This window comes from Ostrea edulis, chromosome 1 (assembly GCF_947568905.1).
Source record: "Ostrea edulis chromosome 1, xbOstEdul1.1, whole genome shotgun sequence".
Lineage (NCBI taxonomy): Eukaryota > Metazoa > Mollusca > Bivalvia > Ostreida > Ostreidae > Ostrea > Ostrea edulis.
The window spans coordinates 49,952,101-49,979,876 of NC_079164.1; the positions used below are offsets into that span (position 1 = coordinate 49,952,101).

At 35.3% G+C, this 27,776-nt stretch overlaps 1 protein-coding gene across 2 annotated transcripts in view; it reads right to left on the reverse strand.

Moving 5' to 3' along the window:
* Positions 1 to 810: 810 nt before the first annotated feature.
* Positions 811 to 27,776, reverse strand: part of LOC125646417 (probable leucine--tRNA ligase, mitochondrial) — a 47,025-nt gene continuing 20,059 nt past the window's right edge. For both annotated transcript variants that reach the window (XM_056153214.1, XM_056153216.1), the window contains 16 exons: positions 23,400 to 23,513; positions 22,607 to 22,729; positions 22,478 to 22,505; positions 22,189 to 22,299; positions 21,225 to 21,325; positions 18,560 to 18,613; positions 15,520 to 15,630; positions 8,852 to 8,967; positions 8,577 to 8,743; positions 8,155 to 8,328; positions 7,612 to 7,703; positions 6,952 to 7,042; positions 6,481 to 6,638; positions 6,234 to 6,311; positions 3,015 to 3,164; positions 811 to 1,205 (listed from right to left, as the gene is read on the reverse strand). In XM_056153214.1, coding sequence (XP_056009189.1) covers positions 891 to 1,205; positions 3,015 to 3,164; positions 6,234 to 6,311; positions 6,481 to 6,638; positions 6,952 to 7,042; positions 7,612 to 7,703; positions 8,155 to 8,328; positions 8,577 to 8,743; positions 8,852 to 8,967; positions 15,520 to 15,630; positions 18,560 to 18,613; positions 21,225 to 21,325; positions 22,189 to 22,299; positions 22,478 to 22,505; positions 22,607 to 22,729; positions 23,400 to 23,513 — 1,983 coding nt within the window. In that variant the 3' untranslated portion in view covers positions 811 to 890. The remainder of the gene's footprint in view (positions 1,206 to 3,014; positions 3,165 to 6,233; positions 6,312 to 6,480; positions 6,639 to 6,951; positions 7,043 to 7,611; positions 7,704 to 8,154; positions 8,329 to 8,576; positions 8,744 to 8,851; positions 8,968 to 15,519; positions 15,631 to 18,559; positions 18,614 to 21,224; positions 21,326 to 22,188; positions 22,300 to 22,477; positions 22,506 to 22,606; positions 22,730 to 23,399; positions 23,514 to 27,776) is intronic.

The following is a 27,776-nucleotide window of genomic DNA, read 5'->3' on the forward strand; positions in this document are numbered from 1 at the left end:
TTAACCTTTTGACCTGAAAAACATTAGAGGTCCTGTTCTTTTTATAACCAACCCACATATGAAATATCATTACAATCAAGTGAATGGTTCTCAAGATATTGAGCGGACAACTCATGGTCTACCACATGGGGTTAAGACCAGCAGTTTGACCTTGACCTTTGACCACATGACCTGAAAATCCATAGGGATCATCTACTCTCTAAGGAAAGCCTCTGTATCAATTTTGGCTATTATCAAGCAAAGGGGTCAAAGAGGTTTGACCTTTGACCTGAAGGTCAATAGGGATCATCTACTCTGCAAGGGCAACCCTTGTACCAAGTTTTGTAGTTATCATGCATAGGGGTCAAAAGTTATTGAGTGGACAACACATGGTCTACCACATGGGGTAAAGACCAGCAGTTTGACCTTGACCTTTGACCATGTGACCTGAAAATCAATAAGGATCATCTACTCTCCAGGGGCAACCCCTGTACCAAGTTTGGTTGTTATCAAGCAAAGGGGTCGAAAGATATTGAGCGGACAACACATGGTCTACAGACCGACAGTTGCAAAACAATATGCCCCCTCTTTTTCAAAGGGGAGCATAATAAAATAATCATTATCAAAATCAATAAAACATTCTTGTACTTTTTCATAAAACTATGGACAGTCAATACATGTATTAGGTCCATAAATATCAACTAATGTTGTTCTATTACTATCAATACTTAAATCAATCACCAATAAGTTTCCATTAGATTTGTTAATCTTGTAACATACACGATCATGTACATGTTGTAAATGTCATCCCAAATCACAACTAACAAATTCAACTTTTCAATTCTTATAATTACTCTTATTCAGCATCAACATACTGGAAAAATCAGACAACATCTTGAAATCAGAGTTTATCAGCTGGTTTTTTCCTCACTTCTCTCCCCTATCTTGCCTTTCTGTGAAGTGTGTTTTGTCACAGTAAAGTCTAGCACTGCTTGTAAGAACTCATTCCTGCTCCATTGAAATCCAGCATAGGAGTTCCCAACAGTACGAACAAATTTCTTGTCCTGTGTGCACAATTTCAGAATTTCTTTCTCATTAAGAAGTCCATACTCCTTCAGTTTTATTGTGATCTGGCCGACATGTCTTCCTCTATTCTCTGTCAATTTTACTCTAATCAGCATATTGGGATCAACTGATGGCCATTTTTGGTCAAACACACCTTTGTTCTGTAATGATAATAAAAATGATAATAACTTATATAGCGTCTTATCTTAAAGGACACAACGCATGTTTCTAAACTTTTTAATTTTTTCAGCAAAATTAACTCTTTTTATGCCTAAAACTACTTTAAATGTGTTTTAAATGAAATAGTTTGCGTAGTTTTCGAGTTTGAAAGCGATGAAATTCAAATCTTGCGATATGCATATTTTCTTTCGCTAGTTTACGCGCCATTTTGTGTGACGTCATATGCGCCCTTAGGTTTGAAAACATCCATTAGCCATTTCATAAACAGATTAGATTTAATCGACAAAAAACCAATTGTCACGTTAACGGTTTGTAAATAATAATGCATTAAGATGTTTTGTGCCGTGCTCGGGTGTACTAGTTGTCGATAGAAAGGATTTAGATTGAGTATTTTTCAATTTTTCGAAGGAAGGTACGAGAAAAAAGACGTGGATAATTTTTTTGTTGGAGCAAGAACTTTACCTTAAAAAACACACCCAGTCACCTTTTCAAACATCGCTTGGACAGAGACCCTGATAAACTGCGAGAAAATAGATATATCGAAGCTATAAGCACTGGTAGGCCTATAGCATACATTCTGTTTTGCTCTTCAAATTCAATACACACTCGGATCAACTGACCTTCACCTTGTAACAACATATATCGACGATACAATGTAACTTCTACCAACTGGTAGATTTACAACAACAAAAAATAAAGATACAAAATAATTGAACTTTTAATTATACAAATAATAGAATATTGTATTTCCTAACTTTAAATTGAATTCTAAAATTATTTCTTTATTGAACTCGTAGCATCTTGAGTGCGTCAGTAGGCTATAAGGCCGTGCTCCCACTTCGTACTTCCTAAAGACGTGCAGATCACAATTCAAAAATAGTAATACGATTGCTTTATCAAAATAAAATAATGTGATTACCACTTTAAATTTGAATATTTTTATTGATTTGTGTGTGTGTTGTCTTTTTTTCTTCTTTCCGAAATGCACGCGTGACAATAGCTTGGCATAGGGCCTAGTTGTCAACAATTTAACGTATCATAATTTGTCTAATCCAAAAATAAATAATGATTGCACTGTTTATTTTAGAAAAACAGCGCCAATTACAGATGTATAAAGGAATAACATACCCCTAACAGTTTGTAGACAGCGACCCATATAAACATTATTTACTCACAATTTTGCCGATTTCATACACGCTTTACTCGCTATATTTGGGTATTTACATCGTTATATGTGTGCACTGGTGGTGAACACATATAAAACCTGGACAATTTATCAACATCGATTTAAATGTTGCCCATGGTAAATTAATTAGGCCCCAAAAAGTTGAGTTTTTAATAATATCTCGCAGTACTTTCACAATCCGAAGGGCGCATGTGACGTCACTGTACCACGTGACTACCTACCTAATTAACTTGACTTTTTGAAATCGGGGCTTAGATTTAAGTCTGTATTGTGGTTAATTATCGCAAAATTTCGGCGAAAGAACTATTAGAATTAATTACTATAAGCATAAAGAAGACAAAATGCATGTAATATTGTATACTTTGAAAACATGAGATGTGTCCTTTAAGTAAACTTTAAAGTGCTTCACACAAATACAGCAAATAACATAATAAAACAGAATCAAGAAAACTTAAATTATCCATAAAAAGAGTATAAGAGTAAAAGTACTACACACAATACAAAAGAGTGTTGAGTTTTCTTTGAAGATATCAGAAAAAGGATACATTAGTTTTATAGAAGATGTCATTCACTGATCAATTCTGTTATCAAATGAACAACTTACCCAAAAATATTCTGTGGTTCTGGCCACACTGCTGAGCCCTGCCCAAAGTTCTTCTCCAAAGCTTGGGGCAAATGGAGCAATGATGATTATCATGTCAGCCAAACATCTCTCGTACTCTCTGCTTACAAGCTTAGCTTCATCTGGCACAGCCTGAAGAAAATAATACTGTGATACATTTGCTTGCAGTTCATAAACCCATTATCATTCTTTCTCTAAAGAAGGATTTACAATGAGAGATTGATTTTATGAAAAACAATTGTCTCCCCAGCTTCCCAAATTGGAAGTACTCCAAATGAAACCTCCTCCCCTTAATGTACTGCATGGTATAGAGGAGAAAGCATGAGCAGGAACATAGCCATCATAAACTCCAATAAGACACATAGAAGAAGTGTTCACAAACTATTTTACACCCTCCACCCCTCAGATCCACTATAACTTTAAGGATAAAAATTGGATCCTCCTGTCCCTACAATATGCACATCTGCAAATGGCACTGAAAGTATTGTACAAAATGTCAAGTCTATCAGGTAAGCCATATAGGAGGAGAAGCATTCACAAGTTATTTTAACATCCTCCACTCCTCCACCCCTCTTAGATCCACTATAACTTTTAGGAAAATAATTGGATCCTCCTGTTCCGATAATATGCACATCTACAGATGGTAATGAAGCATTGTACAAAGTTTCAAATCTATCAGATAAGCCATATAGGAAAAGTGTTCACAAGCTATTTTACATCCTCCACCACTCTTGGATCCACTATAACTTTTAGGAAAATGATTGGATCCTCCTGTCCCAACAATATGCACATCTACATATGGCAATGAAGCATTGTAAAAAGTTTCAAATCTATCTGATAAGCCATATAGGAGGAGAAACGTTCACAAGATTTTGTGATAGACAGACGGACGGACAGAAAGTACAAAAACAACACGTCTCCTCCTGGAAGAGGGGAGACATAATATGCCATAACTATGGAAATTTTCTGCAAATTAGTCATACCAGTATGTAACAAGAGCCCCATGAGTCAAATAACTCACCTGAGCAATGAAATATTCTGGATTGATAGACACACACATTTATATTGGATCACCACTACATTAGTGTTTGCATATCAATGTAGCCTTATCCTTAATTTCCTAAATTTTCATTTAATTACATTCTTTTGTTGAACTTTTTTAAACCTCTGTTGTGGCCTCATCTTGTATAAACAAAAAGATGAACTGATCAATGCATGCTTGCATACACATGTATCTATAAGACTATTTGATTTAAGGAACTGATAGGAAATTAAATGTACATTTAGATACATTCATAATGTTACCCCCCCCCCCCCCCCCACCCCACCCCACCCCCCATATCCCTCAACAAAAGAGAGAAAAAGTTTATATTCAAAAGTAAATAAATTATCTAATGCACTACAATATATCAATTTCACAAATATTTCAGGGATTTAAATGTGCCTGTAGATGCATCAATATTACCACATCATGTTGTACTTGAGCATAATCCATTTTGAATCACCATTTCTAAAATTAATAGTCCTATGCCAGTTTTGAAATAAGAGCTCTTCTGTGTAGGAGGTGCATTTAGTGGAACTTTGAATGCCTTAGTGGGACAGAGTGGACTTACAATCAGAGAGGAAAACAATAAAATGTATTAAAAGCAGCTTCTCTTTGAATATGTAAACGTGGGAAATAGTATCGAAAGAAATGTTTTACTGAAACAATATCATATTTGCGAGTAATATCCTGGATATGATACCTACGACCAACGAAATAACGTGATATGATAAGAATTCCATGTATTTAATTATTTCTTAATACTTATCATTTAGTTTGTGTATCAGTTGAATTCGGGTGATCAAACAGTGTATGAGAAACTTACTGAGTACATTCATTTACACAGTGATGAATATTTGACCCACTCTAGCATGTAAACAAATTGTTTCACACCTTACTAATGTATGAGAGTTCTCCAAAGGGAAATAACTCTGGTGTATCTTGAAACTGGTGTATTGCTTCATTGGCAAGCAGTATAGTGTCAAGTTTAACGTGGGTTCATATAATATTTGCAGTTGTATTAAATTCCCCTGTTACTTAATCTTTGGATGATTTAGGCGGACTTTCGCTTGAGAGAGCATTCTGTGTGCATTCGATCAGAATTAAAATAATCGAGGAAGATTTCACTTTAAGATATCTCCTTTGGATGCTGAAAGATATCTCTCATTTTTAAAGATATCTCTCATTCAAATTCTTTGAAGATATCTCTTTAAGTTAAAGAGATATCTTTTTAACTTAAAGAGATCTGTCTAGGTGAAAGATAATTGTGAAATGCAGGTGGAGAGAGAGATAGAGAGAGAGCAATTATGAATGGTAACCAACCCAACCCCCTATACAACTTCACAAAACATAGACACATCCTTCCTTAAAACCTGATCTAAAATGTTTATAAATGCATTGGGTGAATTTAATCAAAATTTGATTGTTGTTTAGTGTCAGTTATTGCATTTTTCAATGAAAGGGTGTAAATGAAAATTCCAATGCTGATTTAACTTAAAACTTGAAAAAGAGGATGACTACTGCCTTTTTGATTTTGTTAACTCTTTCATCAGTTTGTAGGTTTTCATTAACTATATTATTCTTTTAAAAACATAAAACTTTGCTATTAAAAGTAAACAGTCACAAGTCATAGGGAAGGGGGAGGGGCTGTTGTGTTACAGTATCAAAGTATTTATCACCTTGTGCAAATTGTAACTATGACCTTTTGATCTCAAAATCAGTAGAGGTCTTTCTTATGTTATAAGTTTCACCATGAATGTCACTGCATAAGCTTGGAGAAAATTAAAGTCATTGTCTGGAACCAATTTTATGCAATATATGAATTTCTGACCTTGGTCTTTGATCTTCTGACCTCAAAATCAATAGCAGTCTTCTTCAAGTCATTGGGAGTTATAGTATGAAATTTCATTGAAAAGCTTAGACTTTCAGAGACATAGTCTGGAAACAAAAGTATGACAGCCACAATGACACACACACTGACAGACAGACTGACCCAAATTAATGTCCCCCTCTTTTAGCAACAACAAAAGTCTGTTGTCATGAAAGTAAGTTACTTTACATTAATATTTTGAAGGAATCAGTCAAAAGATTATCTACAAGTTAAGATATACATGTACATAGTGTATGTAGTACATGGATATACACAGGGAATTTCTTACCTTTAATTTCTTCACAAAGTCAAAGAGCAGAGTTGTCACTATGCTGGTGTTAAAAAGAGTCTCCAAAGATATGGTCACCTATCAATATTGAATTATATTACTTCAAATAACCATTTTCTTAGAAATTATCTAGAGACTTCCAGATATACCATAATTTTTAATTTACTAGCACTCATTTTATTTTATTTTTTACATTCCTCTAATAGTATACAGTGCTTAAAACTTTTAAATGAAATGGACACTGCACCTCGTTAATCAAATGATTTCTATGCTGAAATAGAGTATCATCAATTTTGGTCAATTTGCTTGGATCCATCTCTGAAGAAACTGGGTCAGTAGAAAGCTCTATGTACTTCGTAATTGTGTTCCAGACTCGACTCTGCCAGCGAGTAATGTTGACAAAAGCTGAAACCAATCATAACACATACTTGCAACCTTTAACAGTATGAAACTGAATGATATATTTATTATTAAAGAGGGTGATATTGAATGATTGAATTTTGTAAAGTAATACATAAGGGAGCCCCACCTCCTGAGAGAGTTGTGACTCATGAAAATGATGAAACATTGATAATGCTCTTTAGAATTATATGCAAAGTTACTGTTTCTGCTGACAATCATTAAAAGCAAGAAGTGAAACTTATTTGAATTTTTCTTTGCACAAAATTACATGCAAATGCCTCTTCTTAAAAAGAACCACAAGATAAAATTGTGATACCTTGATTTGACCACTCTCTGTTTGCCCTGGGTGGCACGGTGCCCAATATAGCCAACCTTGTGGCATCCACACCATACTGATCAATTACATCCTAGAAAACAATGCATATGGTAGACTGACTTCTAAATATTTTAACAGAACATTTCATGCTGAATTCTTGCTATGCCACCACGATTGATAAGAATGGCAGATCATTAAAGAACATCAAATCTCAGTTTATACTGTCTAGTGGTCTAAGACAATGTACATCTAGTGCCTTGTTCAGTGATTCATCAAGGAGGGAATCAAACCATCTATTCTTGAATGGGAGTATAATCCACAAGACCATTAAGCATTACAAGAGTTATCATGCAAAATACATAATGGATATCTGGTATCCTTTTAGTATTACTATCATTTACTATCGCTTATCATCTTGCTAAATGTGTGTCATTTTACGCAAGAGATTATGAATTCAATAGCATTTGATAATATTGGCTTCCAATTCTCTTTAACAACATAAATTCATGGACATCCATATACACGTGCAATTTTTTTTCTTTTTTCTCTTTATTGATTAAAATTCAGATTCCTGTGGTTTATTTGGAACATATGCTTAACAATACCAAACAGAGAATACAGTTAAGTGTATTGACATAAGGCAGTGTTTTGGCTACTCACCTGTGGATCCACCCCATTGTACTTAGACTTGCTCATCTTCTCCCACTGTACAACAACTTCCTCACCAGTGCCTTTTACCACAGGTTTCTCACCTGTGAAACAAGTGTCATTTCAGACATGTAATTCAATGATAAATTTTGTCAGTGATGATATACCAGTACCTGTATATCAAACTTGCATACATGTAGGAGATGATTTTGCAATACACATTCTGAAATCAGTACATTTATAACTATTTTTTTATCTAAAATATGGATAAGATTTTGAAACTCTGAAAATAATTATGAACAAGATTGCTACCCATAGCCATGTCCCCCACCGCCACAAAAAAAAAGTTAAAGCACAAAAGTCTCATAACTCCTGTAAAATTTGTTGAATCAAAATGACAGCGCAATATGATTGACTACATATGGTGACTAATAATCCTACAAAATTTGATCAAAATCATCCACAAAGTCAAGTGGGACAGACAGAGTGGGGGACAAAAATAAGACATGAGGCTTACAGATTCATTTCGCTATGCTGCTTGAAATTTGTACATACCCATGAAGTCTACTTGTTCTTTCCTTAAGTATTTTCCACTTGATTTAATGTTGAAGGACTGACCCATGACCATGCCTTGTGTTAAGAGATTGATGAAAGGTTCTCTGTGCTTTAGTTCTCCATAGTCACATAAGAAATGGTTAAAAAATCTTGCAAAATACAGGTGGAGGATTGCTGAAAAAAGTACATTTAATGAATGTGAGAGAAAGAACAAAGTCATTTTCAGGACCATACTCTGCATTACATCTGTTTCAAAACATTTAACTACTCATAAAACTAAATTTAATGACCATTCCATAAACAAGGTCATTCCCTTGCAATGTGGGCGATTAAGGATTCCATTGAAACCAATGTACAGGTACATGTATTCAAAACCTTGTTGCAAGAAGATAGAAACACATTTACTTCCATAAATTGCTTACCATGTTCTTTCCCGCCAATATACAAATCGACCGGCATGTATTTATTAGCCTTGTCAGGCGAGTAAGGGGCCTCTGTATTGTGGGCATCCAAATATCGCAGAAAATACCAGGAAGAGTCCACAAAGGTATCCAAAGTGTCCGTCTCTCTCTCAGCAGGACAGCCACATCTGTCAAATGTAATGCTCAAAGTGCACTCCTCCATTTGTATTTACATTATTCTGTACAGTCTGTGACACAAATTCCTTCCCTATGGTCAAAGAAATACATGCTCTTACTTTGGACAAGGCACTTTGAGCCAATCAGTAGCTTGTTTCAGTGGTGATGATTTCCCAGTGAACTCTGTAATGGGAGGAAGCTTCACTGGCAGATCTCCCAATGGAACAGGTACTGCCTATGGAAAGAAAATGCGTGACCTGATTATTCAAGTGAGTAATGCTAATAATGGTGTGAAAGGGTTGGAACACCCATGTAGATGGAAAACTTTTAAAGAAGCTTTCTTGAAGTTTGAAGACCCTTTCATGGTCTCTTATTTCACTCCCCATTGAGTCACATGAAATCCTTATCAAAGATTATGGACTATCGACCAACTTTAAATGCAAACCTGTACCTTGAATGGTCCTATAAATCTGAGTACATAAGATTCTGTGTAAACAAGAGGTACTGTGAGCAATGCTCACTAAGAATACCCCCCGCTTACCCCAATCTCCCAAAGGGTGTTGGTAATAGGTAAAACTTCAGTATTATGATCCAAAAGGTATCTAGGAGCACAGCATCTCCATGCGATGAAAAAAGCCATTACAGAATTTAAATGGAAACCATATTGCTACTTCGATGTCCAGTGCGCTTGACCTTTGACCTTTTGACCCCAAAATCGATAGGGTACATCTTCATCCCATGGGTAGTCCATATGTATGATATGGTGATGGTAGGTGGAAAGGATAATGCTTTAGAGCCCGGAAACCATATTGCTACTTCGATGTCCAGTGCGCTTGACCTTTGACCCTTTGACCCCAAAATCGATAGGGAACATCTTCATCCCATGGGTAGTCCATATATATGATATGGTGATGGTAGGTGGAAAGGATAATGCTTTAGAGCCCGGAAACCATTGCATCTACAGACGGACGGACAGACGGACGGACGGACAACCCAATTCCAGTATACCCCCCCACAACTTGTTGCGGAGGGTATAACTATATTCAGTATGTACAACAATTGGAAAACTTGTCCTCCTCAAATTACCATGAAAATTATATGTACTATAGAGATGTTTTACAGCAAATAAAATTTGAAGCGTAGTGGATGAATGCATAGATTGAAATCTAACTCCGGATAGAAGAATAAACAGAAGCCTAATTACAGATGGATAGATGGACAGAAACCTAACCATCAACAAATGAATGAATAAACAAAAATCTAAGTGAATGCATGGATAGACAGAAATCTAACTGAATGGATGGATAGACAAAAACCTAACTGAATGGATGGATAGACAAAAAACCTAACTGAATGGATGGATAGACAAAAAACCTAACTGAATGCATGGATAGACAGAAACCTAACTGAATGGATGGATAGACAAAAACCTAACTGAATGGATGGATAGACAAAAACCTAACTGAATGCATGGATAGACAGAAACCTAACTGAATAGATGGATAGACAAAAACCTAACTGAATGCATGGATAGACAGAAACCTAACTGAATAGATGGATAGACAAAAACCTAATTGAATGGATGGATAGACAAAAACCTAACTGAATGCATGGATAGACAGAAATCTAACTGAATGCATGGATAGATAAAAACCTAACTGAATGGATGGATAGACAAAAAACCTAACTGAATGGATGGATAGACAGAAACCTAACTGAATGGATGGATAGACAAAAACATAACTGAATACATGGATAGACAGAAACCTAACTGAATGCATGGATAGACAAAAACCTAACTGAATGGATGGATAGACAAAAAACCTAACTGAATGCATGGATAGACAGAAACCTAACTAAATGGATGGATAGACAAAAACCTAACTGAATGGATGGATAGACAAAAAACCTAACTGAATGCATGGATAGACAGAACCCTAACTGAATGGATGGATAGACAAAAACCTAACTGAATGGATGGATAGACAGAAACCTAACTGAATGCATGGATAGGCAGAAATCTAACTGAATGCACGTATTGACAGAAATCTAACTGAATGCATGGATTGACAAAAACCTAAACTGAATGGATGGATAGACAGAAATCTAACTGAATGCATGGATTGACAGAAATCTAACTGAATGCATGGATAGACAAAAACCTAACTGAATGGATGGATAGACAAAAACCTTTTTTTTTTCCAGTTTTAACAACATTTATTCAGGTATATAGTAAGGCTTTTACAAAACCCTTACAACCCAACCTGACCAGGGGGTACAGGGTTTTAAGAATTCTAACTCTTTCGCTCACACATTCACATGGATAGACAAAAACCTAACTAAATGGATGGATAGACAAAAACCTAACTGAATGCATGGATAGACAGAACTCTAACTGAATGCATGGATTGACAGAACTCTAAGTGAATGGATGGATAGACAAAAACCTAACTGAATGCATGGGTAGACAGAAACCTAACTGAATGCATGGATAGACAGATATCTAACTGAATGCATAGATAGACAAAAACCTAACTGAATGGATGGATAGACAAAAAACCTAACTGAATGCATGGATAGACAGAAATCTAACTGAATGGATGGATAGACAGAAACCTAACTGAATGGATGGATAGACAAAAACCTAACTGAATGGATAGATGGCTACACAAAAACCAAAAATGTGGATAAATGGATAAAAACCTGAATGTGAATGGATGGCTTGACAAAAACCTAATTATGGATGTATGGACAGGCTGACAATTGGATAAAAAATGCATGATGCTTTCCTGTCAGAATAAATTCATATGTTCTTTGCAGTGGTATGAGTACACTGCATACTTATTCTAACTTAAAATTGACAATGAGGGAGTTTAACCCTTTCATTAAACTGTGCAAGAACATACAATATCAATTTTCAAAAACTAAACCTTATATAATCTTGATTCTAAACAATAATAGTGTGCAAAACAACAACAGAACAACACATTTGAATTCATTATGATTTAGCCATTTCTCTCACAACACCTTGATCTCCTTTAACAATTATAGCTAAGTAAAGTACTGGAGAAATTTTCCCTTCCAATAAACTTAAACTCATGTGCTCCCTGTATTATGGTAGATATAAAACATTGTCATAAACATCAAAAGAAGCTGCCAGTGTTTAATCACTATCAGCTCCACAAGGCAGGGCATATCCTCTTGCAATGAGAGGTTACAAGCTTTTTCCATGAAGTCCCTTAGTGACCTTGACCTTTAACCATTTCACCCCAAAATCAACAGGGTTCTTCCTCTCTTGATAACAAAGTGACATGTGAAGTATTGAGTCAATCGAGCAAAAGATGTAGTCTGTAGGGAGTCTACAAGCTCAGCATTACACACACACACCCTCGCAGTGAATTGTGAGGGGATAATAATAGCCATTATCATTTTACAACCACTGTTAGGAAAAATCCCTAAGTCTCAAGATTTTTATTTGGAAAAACCTGATAAACCAACATTTCCATTAATGATATAACCACTCCTTATTAACACAACTATCAGTCGTCACCAGCTATCCACTACAAACAACCCAAATTCTAGTAAACTATCAGCCGTCACCAGCTATCCACTACAAACAACCCAAATTCTAGTAAACTATCAGCCGTCACCAGCTATCCACTACAAACAACCCAAATTCTAGTAAACTATCAGCCGTCACCTGCTATCCACTACAAACAACCCAAATTCTAGTAAACTATCAGCCGTCACCTGCTATCCACTACAAACAACCCAAATTCTAGTAAACTATCAGCCGTCACTAGCAACCACCACCCATTTTTTAAAAATTACCCAAAACAATAAAAATCAGGTGTAATTACCAATTTTGAGTATGCTGATTTCAAATCTGGATTCCTTTTACTCCAATTCCTTACAGAAAATGAGGTATAGTGTCTTAAACACCCCTACCGTCAGGTTGTCAAAAAATGGAAAATGTTCCATTTCACATTAAAAAGTGACCCAAAGTTATTTCTTGAAATAAGGCATACAACATAAAAGGAAAACAATTGATACTAAATTGTTCCATGAACATTCTTAGTTGTTTTGGAAAGAATATATCTCACCTCTGGACTTCACAGATACAGGAAAGGAAGAGGTATACGGAGCGGATCAAATATCTTAAATTTAATCAGATTGGACCATAGCCTAATGAACTGATGAACAGGAGCAAAAGTAAAATTAATAGGAAAACTGATTTATTAAACATCAGCAAGTCTTTTCCAAGAACTTCTGGTAGAGCTGTCGGGGGGGGGGGGGGGGGGGGGGGGGGGGGGAGGGCTGAGTTGCATCATTATCAGAATTTACAGAAACACTGGACTCTCTGGCCAGTCTGGGAGCTGAGTTGCATCATAACTGATAGAAGTAGAACTCTCTGGCCAGTCGGGGGGCTGAGTGGTATCAGAATCTGTCTGAGAATGAATGGTTGAAATGTTTATTATTTATTTATTTTTATTTTTTCAAAATTCAGAAATTTAAAAACTGCATGATCAAATTTTTTTGTAACACTAATAATTAATGTCCCTTTATTGCGATGACTCTTCAAGTACAAACCATGATATTAAAAAAATGAAATGAAATGATAGATAAATAAATAAAATATTTGTCTGTAAGTTACTTTATTTATCTGTAAGTAAGTCACTATGTGTAACTTGTGGCAGTGCAACTTGCAAGTGAAAATTGTATCATGTGTAGCTTATGACCCCTTTTAAATTTGCCTTGCCTTGTAATCAATATTGTTGAAAATTTGGCAAATAGCATTTTTAACCCCCCAGTCCATACCCCACTTTTAAACGCTAAAAATCCAGCTAATTCAGTGAGGAAGAAATGTCACTACCATATTTCGAATTTCCTCTAGACTATATCAAATTAAATATCGCACTACTATCAGTCACAGATTGACACTGATAGGGGTATGGGGACCTGGTCTGTGAGTGTGATGGAAAAGATTCTGATGAAAATAAAGATTCACTCATCATTCAGAAATGTATAAACATTGTATTATTGTATACTTCCGGTACGTTTCAATCTCTACCCAGAGTTGTCGTTCCTTGCTCTCACTTACTTGTAAGTGAGAGCAAGGAACAGCAACTCTGGGTAGAGATTGGTACGTTGTGTGTACGTTAATAATGGGAGTTATCTTTCCTTGGATATCTAAATCAATCAAATACTATATGAACACGGGCAATTATCGTCCATGTTTGACCTCAGTATAATTTATTCATGCATAAAATTTATAAATATGTCAGTCTTTGTTGCGTATTTCACCGTTAAGTCAATGTTTACATATACTCGCTCTGCTTAACCGCTTCAATCTCAAAGGGATTTTCTGGAATGTGCCTAATCACGTGAGATACGCTAAATATAGCTAATTTAGATCCAAACGATCAACTTCGCATCATTTGTAGGCTCTAGGTTTATCCATACTAGCCCGTAAAAAACAGGGTGGAACCTCGTCCCACTTTTCCTGTAGAAATAAAAATAGAACATGACGCGCAACCTAGCGAGAGTGGTTGTTGCTACCGTCACTTGCTATCCACTACAAACAACCCAAATTCTAGTAAACTATCAGCCGTCACCAGCTATCCACTACAAACAACCCAAATTCTAGTAATCACTAACTACACACAAATGGTCAGTTTGAAATATCCTAAGGATTTTGAAAGAAAGAGCAAATTGCACATAGTTTCAAATTCATGTGTTTACCCTCCAGAATCATATGAAAGATCCCCACTAACAAGCTCAACCATCCTTAATGTCTGTTAATTCCAGGCAGGGGATATTACTAGTAATCTCCCTCTAGATTAACCTCTTTCTTAGATTCTCAAATTTTGCCATCATTTTCTTTTTCTTACATAGCATTATTAATTAACATAGGGTCAAACATTTAGAGTTATATGAATCCATGAGCACTATCAAGTCTCTCTAGAGTTATATCATTGTACTATTGTTTACAAAGACAGTAAATATCTTCTAGGAATGAGTGCTTTAGAATATTTACATGTATAAGCTTTATAAGCACCAAATTTGATGTTGGACTTGGTGAACTGAATAATTTTTCAGAAATGCAAAAACTTCTTTTTAATCATTACTATAGATAAGTTTCCAGAACATGATTTAAGAATGAGTTTCCTTTATGTACCCTAGTGGGAGGTCTTGCATTGAAAATTGAAATATGATTAAACTTGTCCACATGATAAGTGTGAAGTGGGGAGGGGGTGGGGTGGGTAGATGAAGTCAATAAAGGTTGTCACAGGAAATCTCCTTCTAAATGATTGTGGAAAGAGGGGGATCTACTCTAAGTAGTTCTTTGGAGATGTTAACATGTATGTCTTTGTTAAGGTGTGACAGGCATTCAGATTCTGTGACAATTTAGCTTGACATGAGTGAAGAATACACATGAGGCTGTAACTTAAATCATTCTAAAGATAACAAGTTCTGATGATGACCACCCCAAGATCAAAACTGGTCAAGCAAATAAAATTAACACTGCATTATCATGATGTGTTTGTTGGTGATCTGTTTTATTTCTTAAAGTTTAAATTTTTGGATGCAGACCCTATTGAATACCACATGGTATCCACTCGTGAGAATCTTCTATAATTTAAACCTTAAGGTGTTGGTCTCCAGTTTTTGACTTTGTTTGCATTCTAAAAATAAATAGGCCAGACTGACCTTACACTTGGAGCAGTGGATGATGGGAATTGGTGTGCCCCAGTACCACTGTCTGGAAATCAACCAGTCTACTGACCTTACACTTGGAGCAGTGGATGATGGGAATTGGTGTGCCCCAGTAACGCTGTCTGGAAATCAACCAGTCTTTTGAGTCCAAACTCATCAAATAGCCTCCAATTTTCTTCTCCTGTTATTGCATTAGAGATATTTTTAGCAAATAAACTTCAACATTATTTGTACAATGTGCTATATCTACATCTTCATTGTTTGTATAAACAAAAGAAGAACAAGAGGCCCATGGGCCACATCACTCACCCGTGTCACCTTGGTCCATATTTAAAGATTTTCCCTATACTGTATATTCGCACGTAAAACTTTGATCCCCTATTGTGGCCCCATCATACCCACGGGGGCCATGATTTTTACAAACTGCACTATGTCAGGAAGCTTTCATGTAAATGTAAACTTCTTTGGACCAATGACTCTTGAGAAAAACATCTATTAAAAAAATTCCTATATATTTGTATGTAAAACTTTGATCCCTTATTGTGGCCCCACCCTTCCCCATGGGGCATAATTTTAACAAACTTGAATCTGCACTGTCAGGAAGCTTTCATGTAACTGTAAACCTTTCTTGCCCAATGATTCTTCGCAAGAACATTTTTAATGACTTCCCCCATCATATTTGTATGTAAAACTTTGATCCTCTTTTGTGGCCCCATGATTTTAACAAACTTGAATTTGCACTGTTGGGAATCTTTCATGTAAATTTGTACTTTCCTGGCCTTGAAAAGAAGATTTTTAAAGATTTTCCCTATCTATTTGTATGTAAAACTTTGATCCCCTATTCTGGCCCCATCCTACCCCTGGGGGCCATGATTTTAACAAACTTGAATATGCACGATGTCAGGAAGCTTTCATGTAAATTTGCACTTTCCTGGCAAAGTGGCTCTTGAGAAGAAGATTTTTAAAGATTTGACCTATATACATAGTTGCCAACCTCCAACATGTAAAAAGAGGGTCATGACCCTCTTTAGAAAGCAAACAATCTGGTCATAATGCGTAATGCCATTCACGACATATTCTAGGATTATATGTGTTATAAGTGTTTATATTTCAAAAAAATATTTACAACAGAAATGTGTGCATTGAATATTTATTGAAGGGAAGTATTGTAAACGACAGTGGCACATTTTGAATTTTTAAGACTGATGGAGATGAATAATATTCAAAGCAGGACCAAGATTGATTAAATTTACATGATAAGAGGGCATTTAAGGTTTCATTGTTTAGTTCAGATCTGAATTCAGTTTGTATTTCCTTTACAATATTAACATCCAAAGATGATGGCAAAAATGATGACAGTGATTAGATGACTTTTGTGCTAAAGTATTTTTTACATGATTTTGCATATTGGCATGTTTTGTCCGATCATTTTTAGCTCCAGACCCAATAGTGTGAGTTACACAACAGACAATAAGCTGTAATTAATTTAATTTAATTCATGAAAAGTCGTTTTCAAAAATTTGTTGGTAGAAACATAAGTATCATTTTCGTTTTGTTGGCGTGTCTGCTGGCCCTGATAATGATCTCTTCTTGGTGGAAGCCATTTTACATAATGACTTCAATCCCCAATTTCTCAAAACAACTCACAGATAATTGTTAACACCTGCTTTGATAACTTTTCTGTAATGTACATGACCATCGGCATTGTTTATGTAGATCCAAGCTAGTGTTGCAAACTTTACGTACATGTATGTCACAGTTGCAATTTATTTAAAATATATTTATGCGCTGTAATTATATCAGTATTCATATTGGCGCGCATAGTTTTTCAAGTATGTGAGAGTCAGTGTGAACGTTTTGTATTGTACAGGTGGTAATTATTTCTATTTTTAGTTCAACTTTACGTTTGACTGACCAGTGGTCTGAGTTCATAATACTGCGGACCAATAGATTTTACCGAATACTAATTAATTATGCATGTGTTACTAACCCGTGCACTATATAAAGTTAGAAACCCCGCCAAAATCCCCACTCTAAGCTTTGTACCAATACGGTTATATTGGACAGTCCTTGCTAAAACATTGATTCACTCGATGTAACTTAAATATATTTTTCATTTATAATACTGGATGCCTGGTAAGATTTACATTTATCTTGTAATTCATTTACTTGTTAAATATAGGTAATTATACTAGCAATCGTTTTAATATTAGGATCATTGTTTATCGTAAATGTTTAAATGTCTTTTAGTTTACGTCTTGTGTTTTATGTATGTCTATTGTCTTGTGTGCATGTTTGTGAGTATGTTTTCATATTTTTCTAGGTTTTTTTCCCTTCTATTGGAATAAAATAATTGTCTGAGACTGACCCAGTTTTGTGTTGTTTGTAACAAAACAGCGACCCTGCGACACGTAGATCCAAGCTTGTGTTGCAAACTGGAAATTACACACGCAATCTAATTTACAAAACCAAATCCGGAAATTGGGTGAAAGGTATGACCTGTCGGGTCATAAAAAAAATAATCGGGTTACGGATCGAAAAATCAAGTGTAACTCGACAAATTGGGTGAGCTGGCAACTGTGCCTAAATATTCGCATGTAAAACTTTGATCCCCTATTGTGTGGCGCCAACCTACCCCCGGGGGTCATGGTTTTAACAAACTTGAATCTGCACTATGTCATGAAGCTTTCATGTAAATCTCAGCTCTTCTTGCTCAATGGTTCTTGAGAAGAAGATTTTTAAATGACCCCACCCTTTTTTTGCATTTTTGTGATTATCTCCCCTTTGAAGGGGGCATGGCCCTTCATTTGAACAAACTTGAAAGCCCTTCACCCAAGGATGCTTTTTGCCAAGTTTGGTTGAAATTGGCCCTGTGGTTCTGGAGAAGACGTCAAAAATGTAAAAAGTTTACAGACAGACGGACAGACGATGGACAACAGGCGATTAGAAAAGCTCACTTGAGCTTTCAGCTCAGCTGAGCTAACATTTTTACAAAAATGTTTATACTTGAGAGTTTTATTTCTAGTGTACTAGGCTGTAGCGGGTTTAATTCAATCCAAACAAACAGGTTTGAAGAAATACTGTGAAAATACATGGTGACTTCTACTCACTTTTGCAAACTGCAGTATACTTGCACGGGTCTCAACTCTACCCAGTCCTGAAAACTATTAAAGTGAAGCAATCATTATCAATCACTTTATAACTACACTACAGTGTGGTTTTCTTTTTTCTATCATAATAAATATTGCAAGAGAAATTGTATAAACCCTTGCCAGTTCCATGTAAGAACTATGTATAGAAATGACAGGTCACTCCTTATCACTGACACATATAGTATATACTGTGGATTCTTTGTATAACATGGTGTAATATACAAGTAATCTTCCTCAAGTATCACCCTCTGTAGCTATCTCTGCTTTATATACAAATCTTATACATAATTTTACATGTTTTATTATTTGTACCATGCTTCTCAGGGCCCTTGAATGGCAATAAATCATCTGTATTTGTATATTAAATGAAAACTTAACTTGACATAAGTCTTCTCTTAGATAAATGTCAGACTTTTTTGATTTCATGAGAGAGGCATTTTTCAAATCACTGTACATATTAACAAAAACTAAGTGTAAAAGGATGCTGTTTTGAAAGTCTCCCAAACAAACACCAACTGAATCCTTATCCCATAAAGAAAATTACTTTAAGTCCACTTTTTGCAAAATAAACAGCATATTGTTTTTTAAATTTACACTCTCCTTGCAAAGTCCTGAAAGTTTATTCACCTGAGATCACTTAAAATGAAAGTAAACACTTTCAGCACAAGTGTAACTTGTGTACATAACAAAGAAGAAATGAGCTGAAGTGCACTTATAGTTAATGGAGACGTATTTTATGTACATATCAAGCATGTCACATCAACTGGAAATTATAAATTTCAAACACCTTTTATGAAGCTTTAAAAAGAGATAGTTTAACATGTACCTACATGGATTTTTTTATCATTTTGATCCCCTAGGACATGTAAATCTCTGGTCTGTTAAAAGCATTTTTAGAAACTGCTAAAAATAATTGCACAGGGATTCTCTTATGAATTATTCACCATCCTCAACTACTGCTACACACAAAATTTTGTTGAGATCTGACAACAATGAAAAATTTACATGTTTTCAGTGGCCATTTTGATAATTTTGAGATTATATTTTATGCATCCTCCTCCACTATCCATACATACCATTTTGTTGAGATCAGAAAACATTGAAAATTTGACTTACATGTGGTGGCCATTTTCAAAATTCTGAATTTACCACTTCATTCGATTTCCCCATCCTCAACCACCCTTACATACCAAAGTTTGTTTGAGATTGGACAACACCTAAAAACTGATGGGATAGGCAGGGGTTCCCCAATAAAACAAAAAATTCTAGAAATGCCCCAAAAGTATTTTCAGAACCCTCTAAAAAAAAATGGGAAGGAGTTCCCCTCTATGGCTCTAAAGCCGAATTTTATTCAAAACTTTTATTTGCCATCCTCAAATACCCATACATACAAAATGTTGTTGAGATTTGACAACATTGAAAAATTGACACATTTTCAGCAGCCATTTTGAAAATTTCAAGATTACTATTCTATTTGCCATCCTCAACTACACCTACAAACCAAATTTCATCGAAATAAGAAAATATTGAGAATTTGACACATTTTAGGCAGCCATTTTGAAAATGGGAGGTATTCTGAAATTTCAAGTTCATGGTTTTATTTGCCATCCTCAACTACCCCTACATACCAAATTTTGTTTCAGATTGGACAATACGGAAGCCGATAGGTGCCAGGGTATAGAATCAATATTTATTTAACTGGCGGCCGCCACTTATTAACTGGTAGCTGCCACTTAATTTATCTGGCAGCCGCCACTAAATTCATGTGGCAGCCACCACTTAATTTAACTAGCCACTGCCACTTATTATCTGGTGGCCGCTATATAAATTAACTGGCGGCTGCCACTTAATTTATCTGGCAGCCGCCACTAAATTTATGTGGCGGCCGCCACTTAATTTAACTGGCGGCCGCCACTTATTATCTGGCGGCAGCCACTTAATTTATGTGGTGGCCGCCAATTAATTTATCTGGCGGCCACCAGTTAATATTATATGGCGGCTGCCAGATAATAAGTGGCGGTCGCCAGTTAAATAAATATTAATTCTATACCCTGGTACCTATCGGCTTCTGTAGGACAACATTGAAAAATTGACACGTTTTTGGTGGTTATTTCAAAAACTTCAAATTTACTATGTTATTCGTCATAATCACAAACAAAATTTCGTTAAGATCGAAAAAATTTGAAAATTTGACCCATTTTTGGATTTATTCACCATCCTCAGGTACTCCTATTTATACAAATTTCATTGACAACAGACAATGAAATAGTTTAAGGCATTAAAATATGTGTTTTACAATTTTCCCCTTAGACTTCCATTGTTAAAATTTAAAACTCCATCCCCTTTGGAACTAGAATGCTTATCATCATCTAAGAACTTAAACCTACCATACCATAAAATATCAGTAAATTACACTTAACCATTTCTGAGATCCACTCCAGACAAGTTTAGCTGTGAGGAGGAAGGAGAAAAAATAAAAACTGAGCAAAAACAATAAGCCTCCAAACTTTGTGAGACTTACAATTACTCTCATATATTGAATAAGGATTCTACAGTATTGACTACAATATGCTTTAAACCAGAAATACAGAGTAATTAGAATATGTATGTGTATTTCCTTTACCTGTCCTGAGTGAACTATTACATCATCATCCATTACATTAGTGTATGTAAATCCCATTTTATCAGCTATGAATTTATCTTCTTCACTTATACAAGGAATGGCTACAGAAAAGACATAAAACACAGTAAATAAGAGAACCAACAAGCTGGGCATCTCCTCACAATAATGTACAGATGCACTCGTTTATCAGAAAATCAACAAGCTGGGCATCTCCTCACAATAATGTAAAGATACACTCATTTATCAGAAAATCAACACATCATTGGCAACATTATAACCTGCAAAGATATCAAATACATCCTTCCAATAGCCTTGACCCCTGACCATGAAAATCAAGAAAATTTGATAGCTCACCATGCAGAACAAGTATGCAAAGTTTGATCCCCCAAGTTCTACAGTTTCATCTGAATCCTGCTCTAAAATATCTTTACAAATTCACTGAATTCAATGCTTTCATCCTGAAAATCAACAGGGTTCGACAACTCGCCATAGCGAACAAGTGTGTAAACTTTCATGACCCAGTTCTATGGTTTTGTCCGAGTCCTTCTCACAAGGATTTTAAAAGGAATTCCCTTCAGTGACTTTGACCTTAGACCCCTGACCTTGAAAATCAATAGAATTTGATAACTAACTATAAGAAACATGTATGCAAAGTTTAATGACCCCCAGTTCTGCAGTCCATCCAAATCCAGCCCAAAAGGATTTTAAGGAATTCCCTTCCCTAACCTTATAAATCTATCAGTTTCAACAACTCACCACAGGGAATAAGTATGCAAAGTTTGCTCCTCCCGATGAATTTTTGAAAAATCTTATCCAGGTAATTAAATACATATCCACATACACTGGATCATTACTAAATTGAATATTCCCCCTCAATAACTAACATTTAAGACAATTTGTAAAATCAAAGTTAATCTTATAGACAAGTAATATTGTTCATTCTCTCTCTCTCTCTCTCCCATACCTAGGTGCTCATTGTCAGGTGTGTATGGTAAGTTTGGAACTCCTGGTGACACAATAATAGGGACTGACTTTCCAGTGAAAGGGTGCATAGCCTCCACTGACAGCAAAATCTCTACAAGAAATAGTTTACATGTACTACACATTCACTGTGCTTTATCATACACATCATGATGATGGAGAGAATTTATGTAAAGCACCCATGGGTAACTGATGATGTTTATACACAACAATGCTTTAAACTCTCAGATTTACAGTCCATGTCAAGAAAAAAACCAAATCATGAAAATTACCTTTTGTTTCATCTTTGTCATGTGGAAACTGAAAAACAAAGACATATGAACAAAGAACAGACAGAACAATGCAAAATTACAATTCAAAAAATGGAAACAGCATTTTTAATGCAGAGTTAAGTCCCTTACCTTATAGTATTTCTTCACATTCAGTCTGTGTTTGGTGGGTAAAGCTACATGAGACACTCCATATAAAGCCTCTGGAGTAGTTGTAAATACTGCAAGGGGGTCCTCCCACTCGACGCCATCGTGCTGCAAGTGAATCAATATCTTTACATTCACTGTGTGTATTTTAAATCCATTGTTTGTTATTTGCATCTATGAAGATACATTTTGTTTCAATCTAGTTAGATCTGGGTTTTTTTTTCATGTCTTCTGTCCGCGTGTGAATATACACATTCCACTAACTTTGCAACCTATTTCGTGGCATTGTTGAATTTGTTGGGAAATATGTTTTCTGGTTTATTTTTTACCTTTCACTTGAACTTCGAATGATAAATATTTCTACCTTTATTTGAACTTTGAATGATGAATGATGCTTATCTATATTACACGATGGTTTATTTTCTGAGTTTTGAGTTTGTCCTTTTTGGACTATTTCCCTTTTAAATACCATTGTTCAAATATGGAAATCATAACCACATATCTCGTTTAACAAACCAAAGGAAGCATTTCATTATCTGAAATTCTACCAGAAAGGCAGCCATGGTACATACAACATACATAAAATCAAACACACTTTTACCTGAAAAGCAGAGTTACACACAACCATCAATAAAACTCATAAAATTCATTTACCCAAAAAGTGAAATCATTACTGTAATTGATATTTTTTCCTAATATCTAACATTTCAAAGAATTCAATCTCTTGTTAAAATCTTGCCTTTTCTCACTGGCTACTTCAACACATGTAGATTCCTACCCTTAGTCTGAAGTCAATCCTGGTCCCAGTACACGTCCCTATCCACCGTTTCTGTAACTTTTTGACATCCTTCCATAAATTATCGTCAACTTCTGACAAACCATCTAACAGGGACTGTAACATTAAATCAATTTCTATCATTCCATTAAAACACAAAATGTAACCTTTAAAGTTTTCCTATAGAACCTCGTCATTAAATTTTTCAAGGTTTTCCTAAGACATCTTGAGTCATGTAACATTTCATGGCAGATAAATCTCCATTGATCAAACTTACCATAAGATTATCATACAAAGTTAAAACAGCCCTGCAAAGAGTTACAACCCCCTGTGACATAACATTAACATGAGAGTATTATATGCTCTCACACAAAGACATGCGTTAACTTTCATATTACGAAGTCTTCTCTCCTCCCACATCATTTTCTGAGGATGCAGATATCTGAAAGTTGATATTGTACTATTATCATGATTATTGACTTGTGTGCTTTACTTCTTGGTATATTTAGAAGCATGGCTCTTCTAACATTCACTTCAGTGTACATTAGAAAGGAGTTAGACAAACAAATCATGTACTCTCTATGTAATATTTCCTCAAAATTGACTAAGTTCAACAACCTGTAATTTTCTTAAAAATTTAAGAAAATCAAAATCCTTGCTTCATGCACATCTTCAGTACCCACTCTGTCAAATAAGAAAGTACCCACTTGAGAAAACTGTGGAATAATTAGATGGACAAATCATGTAAACCCCCCCCCCCCTCCCTCACATTGAATTTCAAATAAAGGGACAAAACTCCTGCAAGGGTGGTCTGAATGAATCAAAATTGCAACATGATCTAGAGTGACCCATAGAGATGCTACAAAGCAAGTCTCAGTTTGATATGCAACAGAGAAATGAAATTAGAAACAGAAAACCCCAAACAAACGGACAGGTGAACCGAATAATGTACAGACATTACTGTAGCATGAGATGTCCCATCCAAAGACAGGTGTCAAAAGAAAGCCAACATATGTCATTATACTTTCATTTAAAATACTCGAATCTGATTGGTGGAGAAGCATTTGAAAAAAACATATTGTTACCCTCTGAGAATAGAAAGCACGCGCTCCAGGGTGATAGTATCTAGTAATGGGTAACATTACTATACAACGGGTGATATTATAAAATTATCACATGCATCATATTTATTCGCATACAGTTCACCATAGATTGTTAGACAATGTCGTTTGAGCGTTTGTAATAAACCCAAATACCCGCATTGATATACAAAACATCGCATGATAGTGATTGATCAAATGTCATCAGACGTAAGTTTTTCTGCTTTGTTGTTTATATAACATTCACTATAATAAAACAAACATTACATGTAGTTCAGGTTAACATTGAAAATGTTCACCCCTTGAGAATGGTTTTCTCGGAATTTTTTTTAAAATTTTCAATGTTACCCTCAACTACATGTAATGTTTATAAAATGTAGCAATGATAGATTAACAACGACGAGGTTCAGATTTTATAGTAACCGAAAATATATATTTACAACATCCTTGGATGAGAATATCTATTGACATGTCTCTAAATTATTGTCTCAAAATTGCTGTCTCATTGTCAAATCAAAACAAACTCTCCAAAAGCACACAGCTTCATACAGACATCTGACTGTTGTTAAAATTGTACAACTAAACAATAAAATATTTATCTCTACCCCCAAAAGGAAGCACAGGTGTAAGGTTGAACCTGACCAATCAAACATATTAATTATCTACCTCAAAAAGAAGCACAGTTGTTGTGTCACCTTATATAAATATTGCATGTATTTGAGGGTAACATTGAAAATTTTCACCCCGAGAAAACCATTGTCAACCGAGGCGTAGCCGAGGTTGACAATGGTTTCTCGAGGGGTGAAAATTTCAATGTTACCCTCAAATACATGCAATATTTGTTTTATTATACTGAATGTTATGTAAACTGGGAAGCAGAAAAACTTACGTCTGTTGACATTTGATCAATCACTGTCGTGCGATATTTCGTATTTCGATGCGGGTACTTGAGTTTATTACAAACGCTCAAACGACGTCGTCTAGCAATCTACGGCGAACCGTACGCGCATAAATTTGACGCATGTGATAATTTTTTATAATATCACCCGTTGTCAAGTACTGTTACCCGTTGCTAGATACTATCACCCTGAGTCGCGTGTTTTCTGTTCTCAGAGGGTAACAATATGTTTTTTCAAGTGCTTCTCGACCAATCAGGTTCGAGTATTTTACATGAAAGTATAATAATAGTAAATATCTAATTAACATGTCCAGGCTAGCCTCAGCCATTTGCTGTTATCCAGGTAAGGTCCAAAAGGAAATGATTATATTATGCTTAATTGATGGCGTGTATACACTACTACCACTTCGAAATATCAAGAGTGAAAAACAATGAAATATGTTTTATGGGATCCAAAGATCAAGAACTTTGAGAGATCTGAAGTTCAAGAGATCGAGTGTAAATTTGCTTAGCTATAAAGAGAATTGGGACAGTGATATCACTTTCAGAGATAAAAAATTTCGAGAGATCAAAGTTCGAGCCATCCTTGAGTCACCTGTCCTTGGAAGTATATTGGTTTTGACACTGCAGAGAATGAGGCTACTATCATGTATAATTTGTTGATATCATTTATTGCTTTAATAACCTACTCCTATATAATGTATTGCAGATTAGAAAGATGAGACATCTGAAGGGGTGAAAAGTGAATGTAGCAGAAAATCTTATGTGTTTATAAATATTCCAATGAGTTGTATAACTCAAGGACAATGAAGAATTGAATTGAATTGAATGTACCTTTGTTTTTTATAAATGTATTAGATATGGATAACATTAGAAATGTAAAATTTTGTTTATGTGTATATTATACATGTAGGAAGATAGCTGTACTCATCATGAAGAGGTAGGGAGATAATTTATAGACTGTAATGGATATCTCCCTACTCACAATAATATACATGTTTATTATATGATTGAATAATTCCTAGCTCTCTAATTGGCTGAGATCCAACAATGTAGAAATCATACTACGTTATGTTTACCTGCACGTGACCTTCCAGGTGAACATAAGGATTTATTTTTCCACATCGGACCAAAAATAGACCTTCCAGGTGAACATAAGGAATTATTTTTCCACATAGGACCAAAAATAGACCTTCCAGGTGAACATAAGGAATTATTTTTTCCACATAGGACCAAAAATAGGTAGTTGAAACTTACAATTATCGCAATTCACCTTTGAATTAGAACGCTTTGGCCAATATAGTATTGCGTTGTGTGACCACACAATTGAATCTGTTTGTAATACAATTGCGAAATGCAACAGAAACTCTCATTGGTCCATATGTATAAGTCCGCCCAAATTCCCTTATACGGGAGTAGTCAGCATTTGAAAACATGACGGCCAGATGCTAGATGAAAAAAAAAAAGGAAGAAAAAAGAAAAAGTTGTATTCTTGTGTTGTTGTCTCATAACTTTAATATTAAAAAATTCCTAAGATATTTTCCTACTCTACTTGTGTCCAAACATACCTTCAAATATTTATTATAGCCCCAAAACTCGATCACAGCTTTTGATGATTTCGTTCGTAGACGTAGCCATGTTAGGTAGCCAGTCAATTCGAATCCCGGTTCATTTCCATACTCGCACAATAGCGTCTAGATGTGTACTAATACCCCACAAATATTTTAGCTAAATAGTTTAGATAATATACCACCCCAGTCCCATTAAATGATAATTATTCAAATAGCTAAACACACGGCAATGCGGCTTTCATTAGTCATGAGTGGCCGCGCCAGCCGGTCTCCATCTAATGGGCTTATGTAGCATTTTCGTTAATCAAGAGCTTATTTTACCTTTACAAAAACATTATTTTTTAATTTCTATTAATTATTCGTGTTGATAATAAATGAAGAGCGAATACATAACTTACAACCGATTTTATGAATAGATACCAATAGCAAGAGTTCAAATTGACCGGCTACCTAACATGGTTAAGTCAACAAACGAAATCATTTGAAGGTGCGAGTTTTCGGGTCGTGTGTGGCTTTAATGAAAATTTGAATGTAAGTCTGGACACAAGTATATAGTAGGAAAATATGTTAAGATGGAAAATATGTTAAGATTTTTTTATATTGAGTTTATGAGACAGCAACACAAGAATACACCGATTTCAGGCCTCGACCGTCCGCAGCTTTTTGTGACCCGTAAATCAAAGGTTTTTATAAGAGGTGGATCTTTTTCAGAGAGCTATGTACATTTCTTCATTCGCTCGAGAAAGTGGGCGGGCTGTAATCGGCCAATGAAAACTCTTGTTGTATTACATCAAACATGTCATTCAAATTG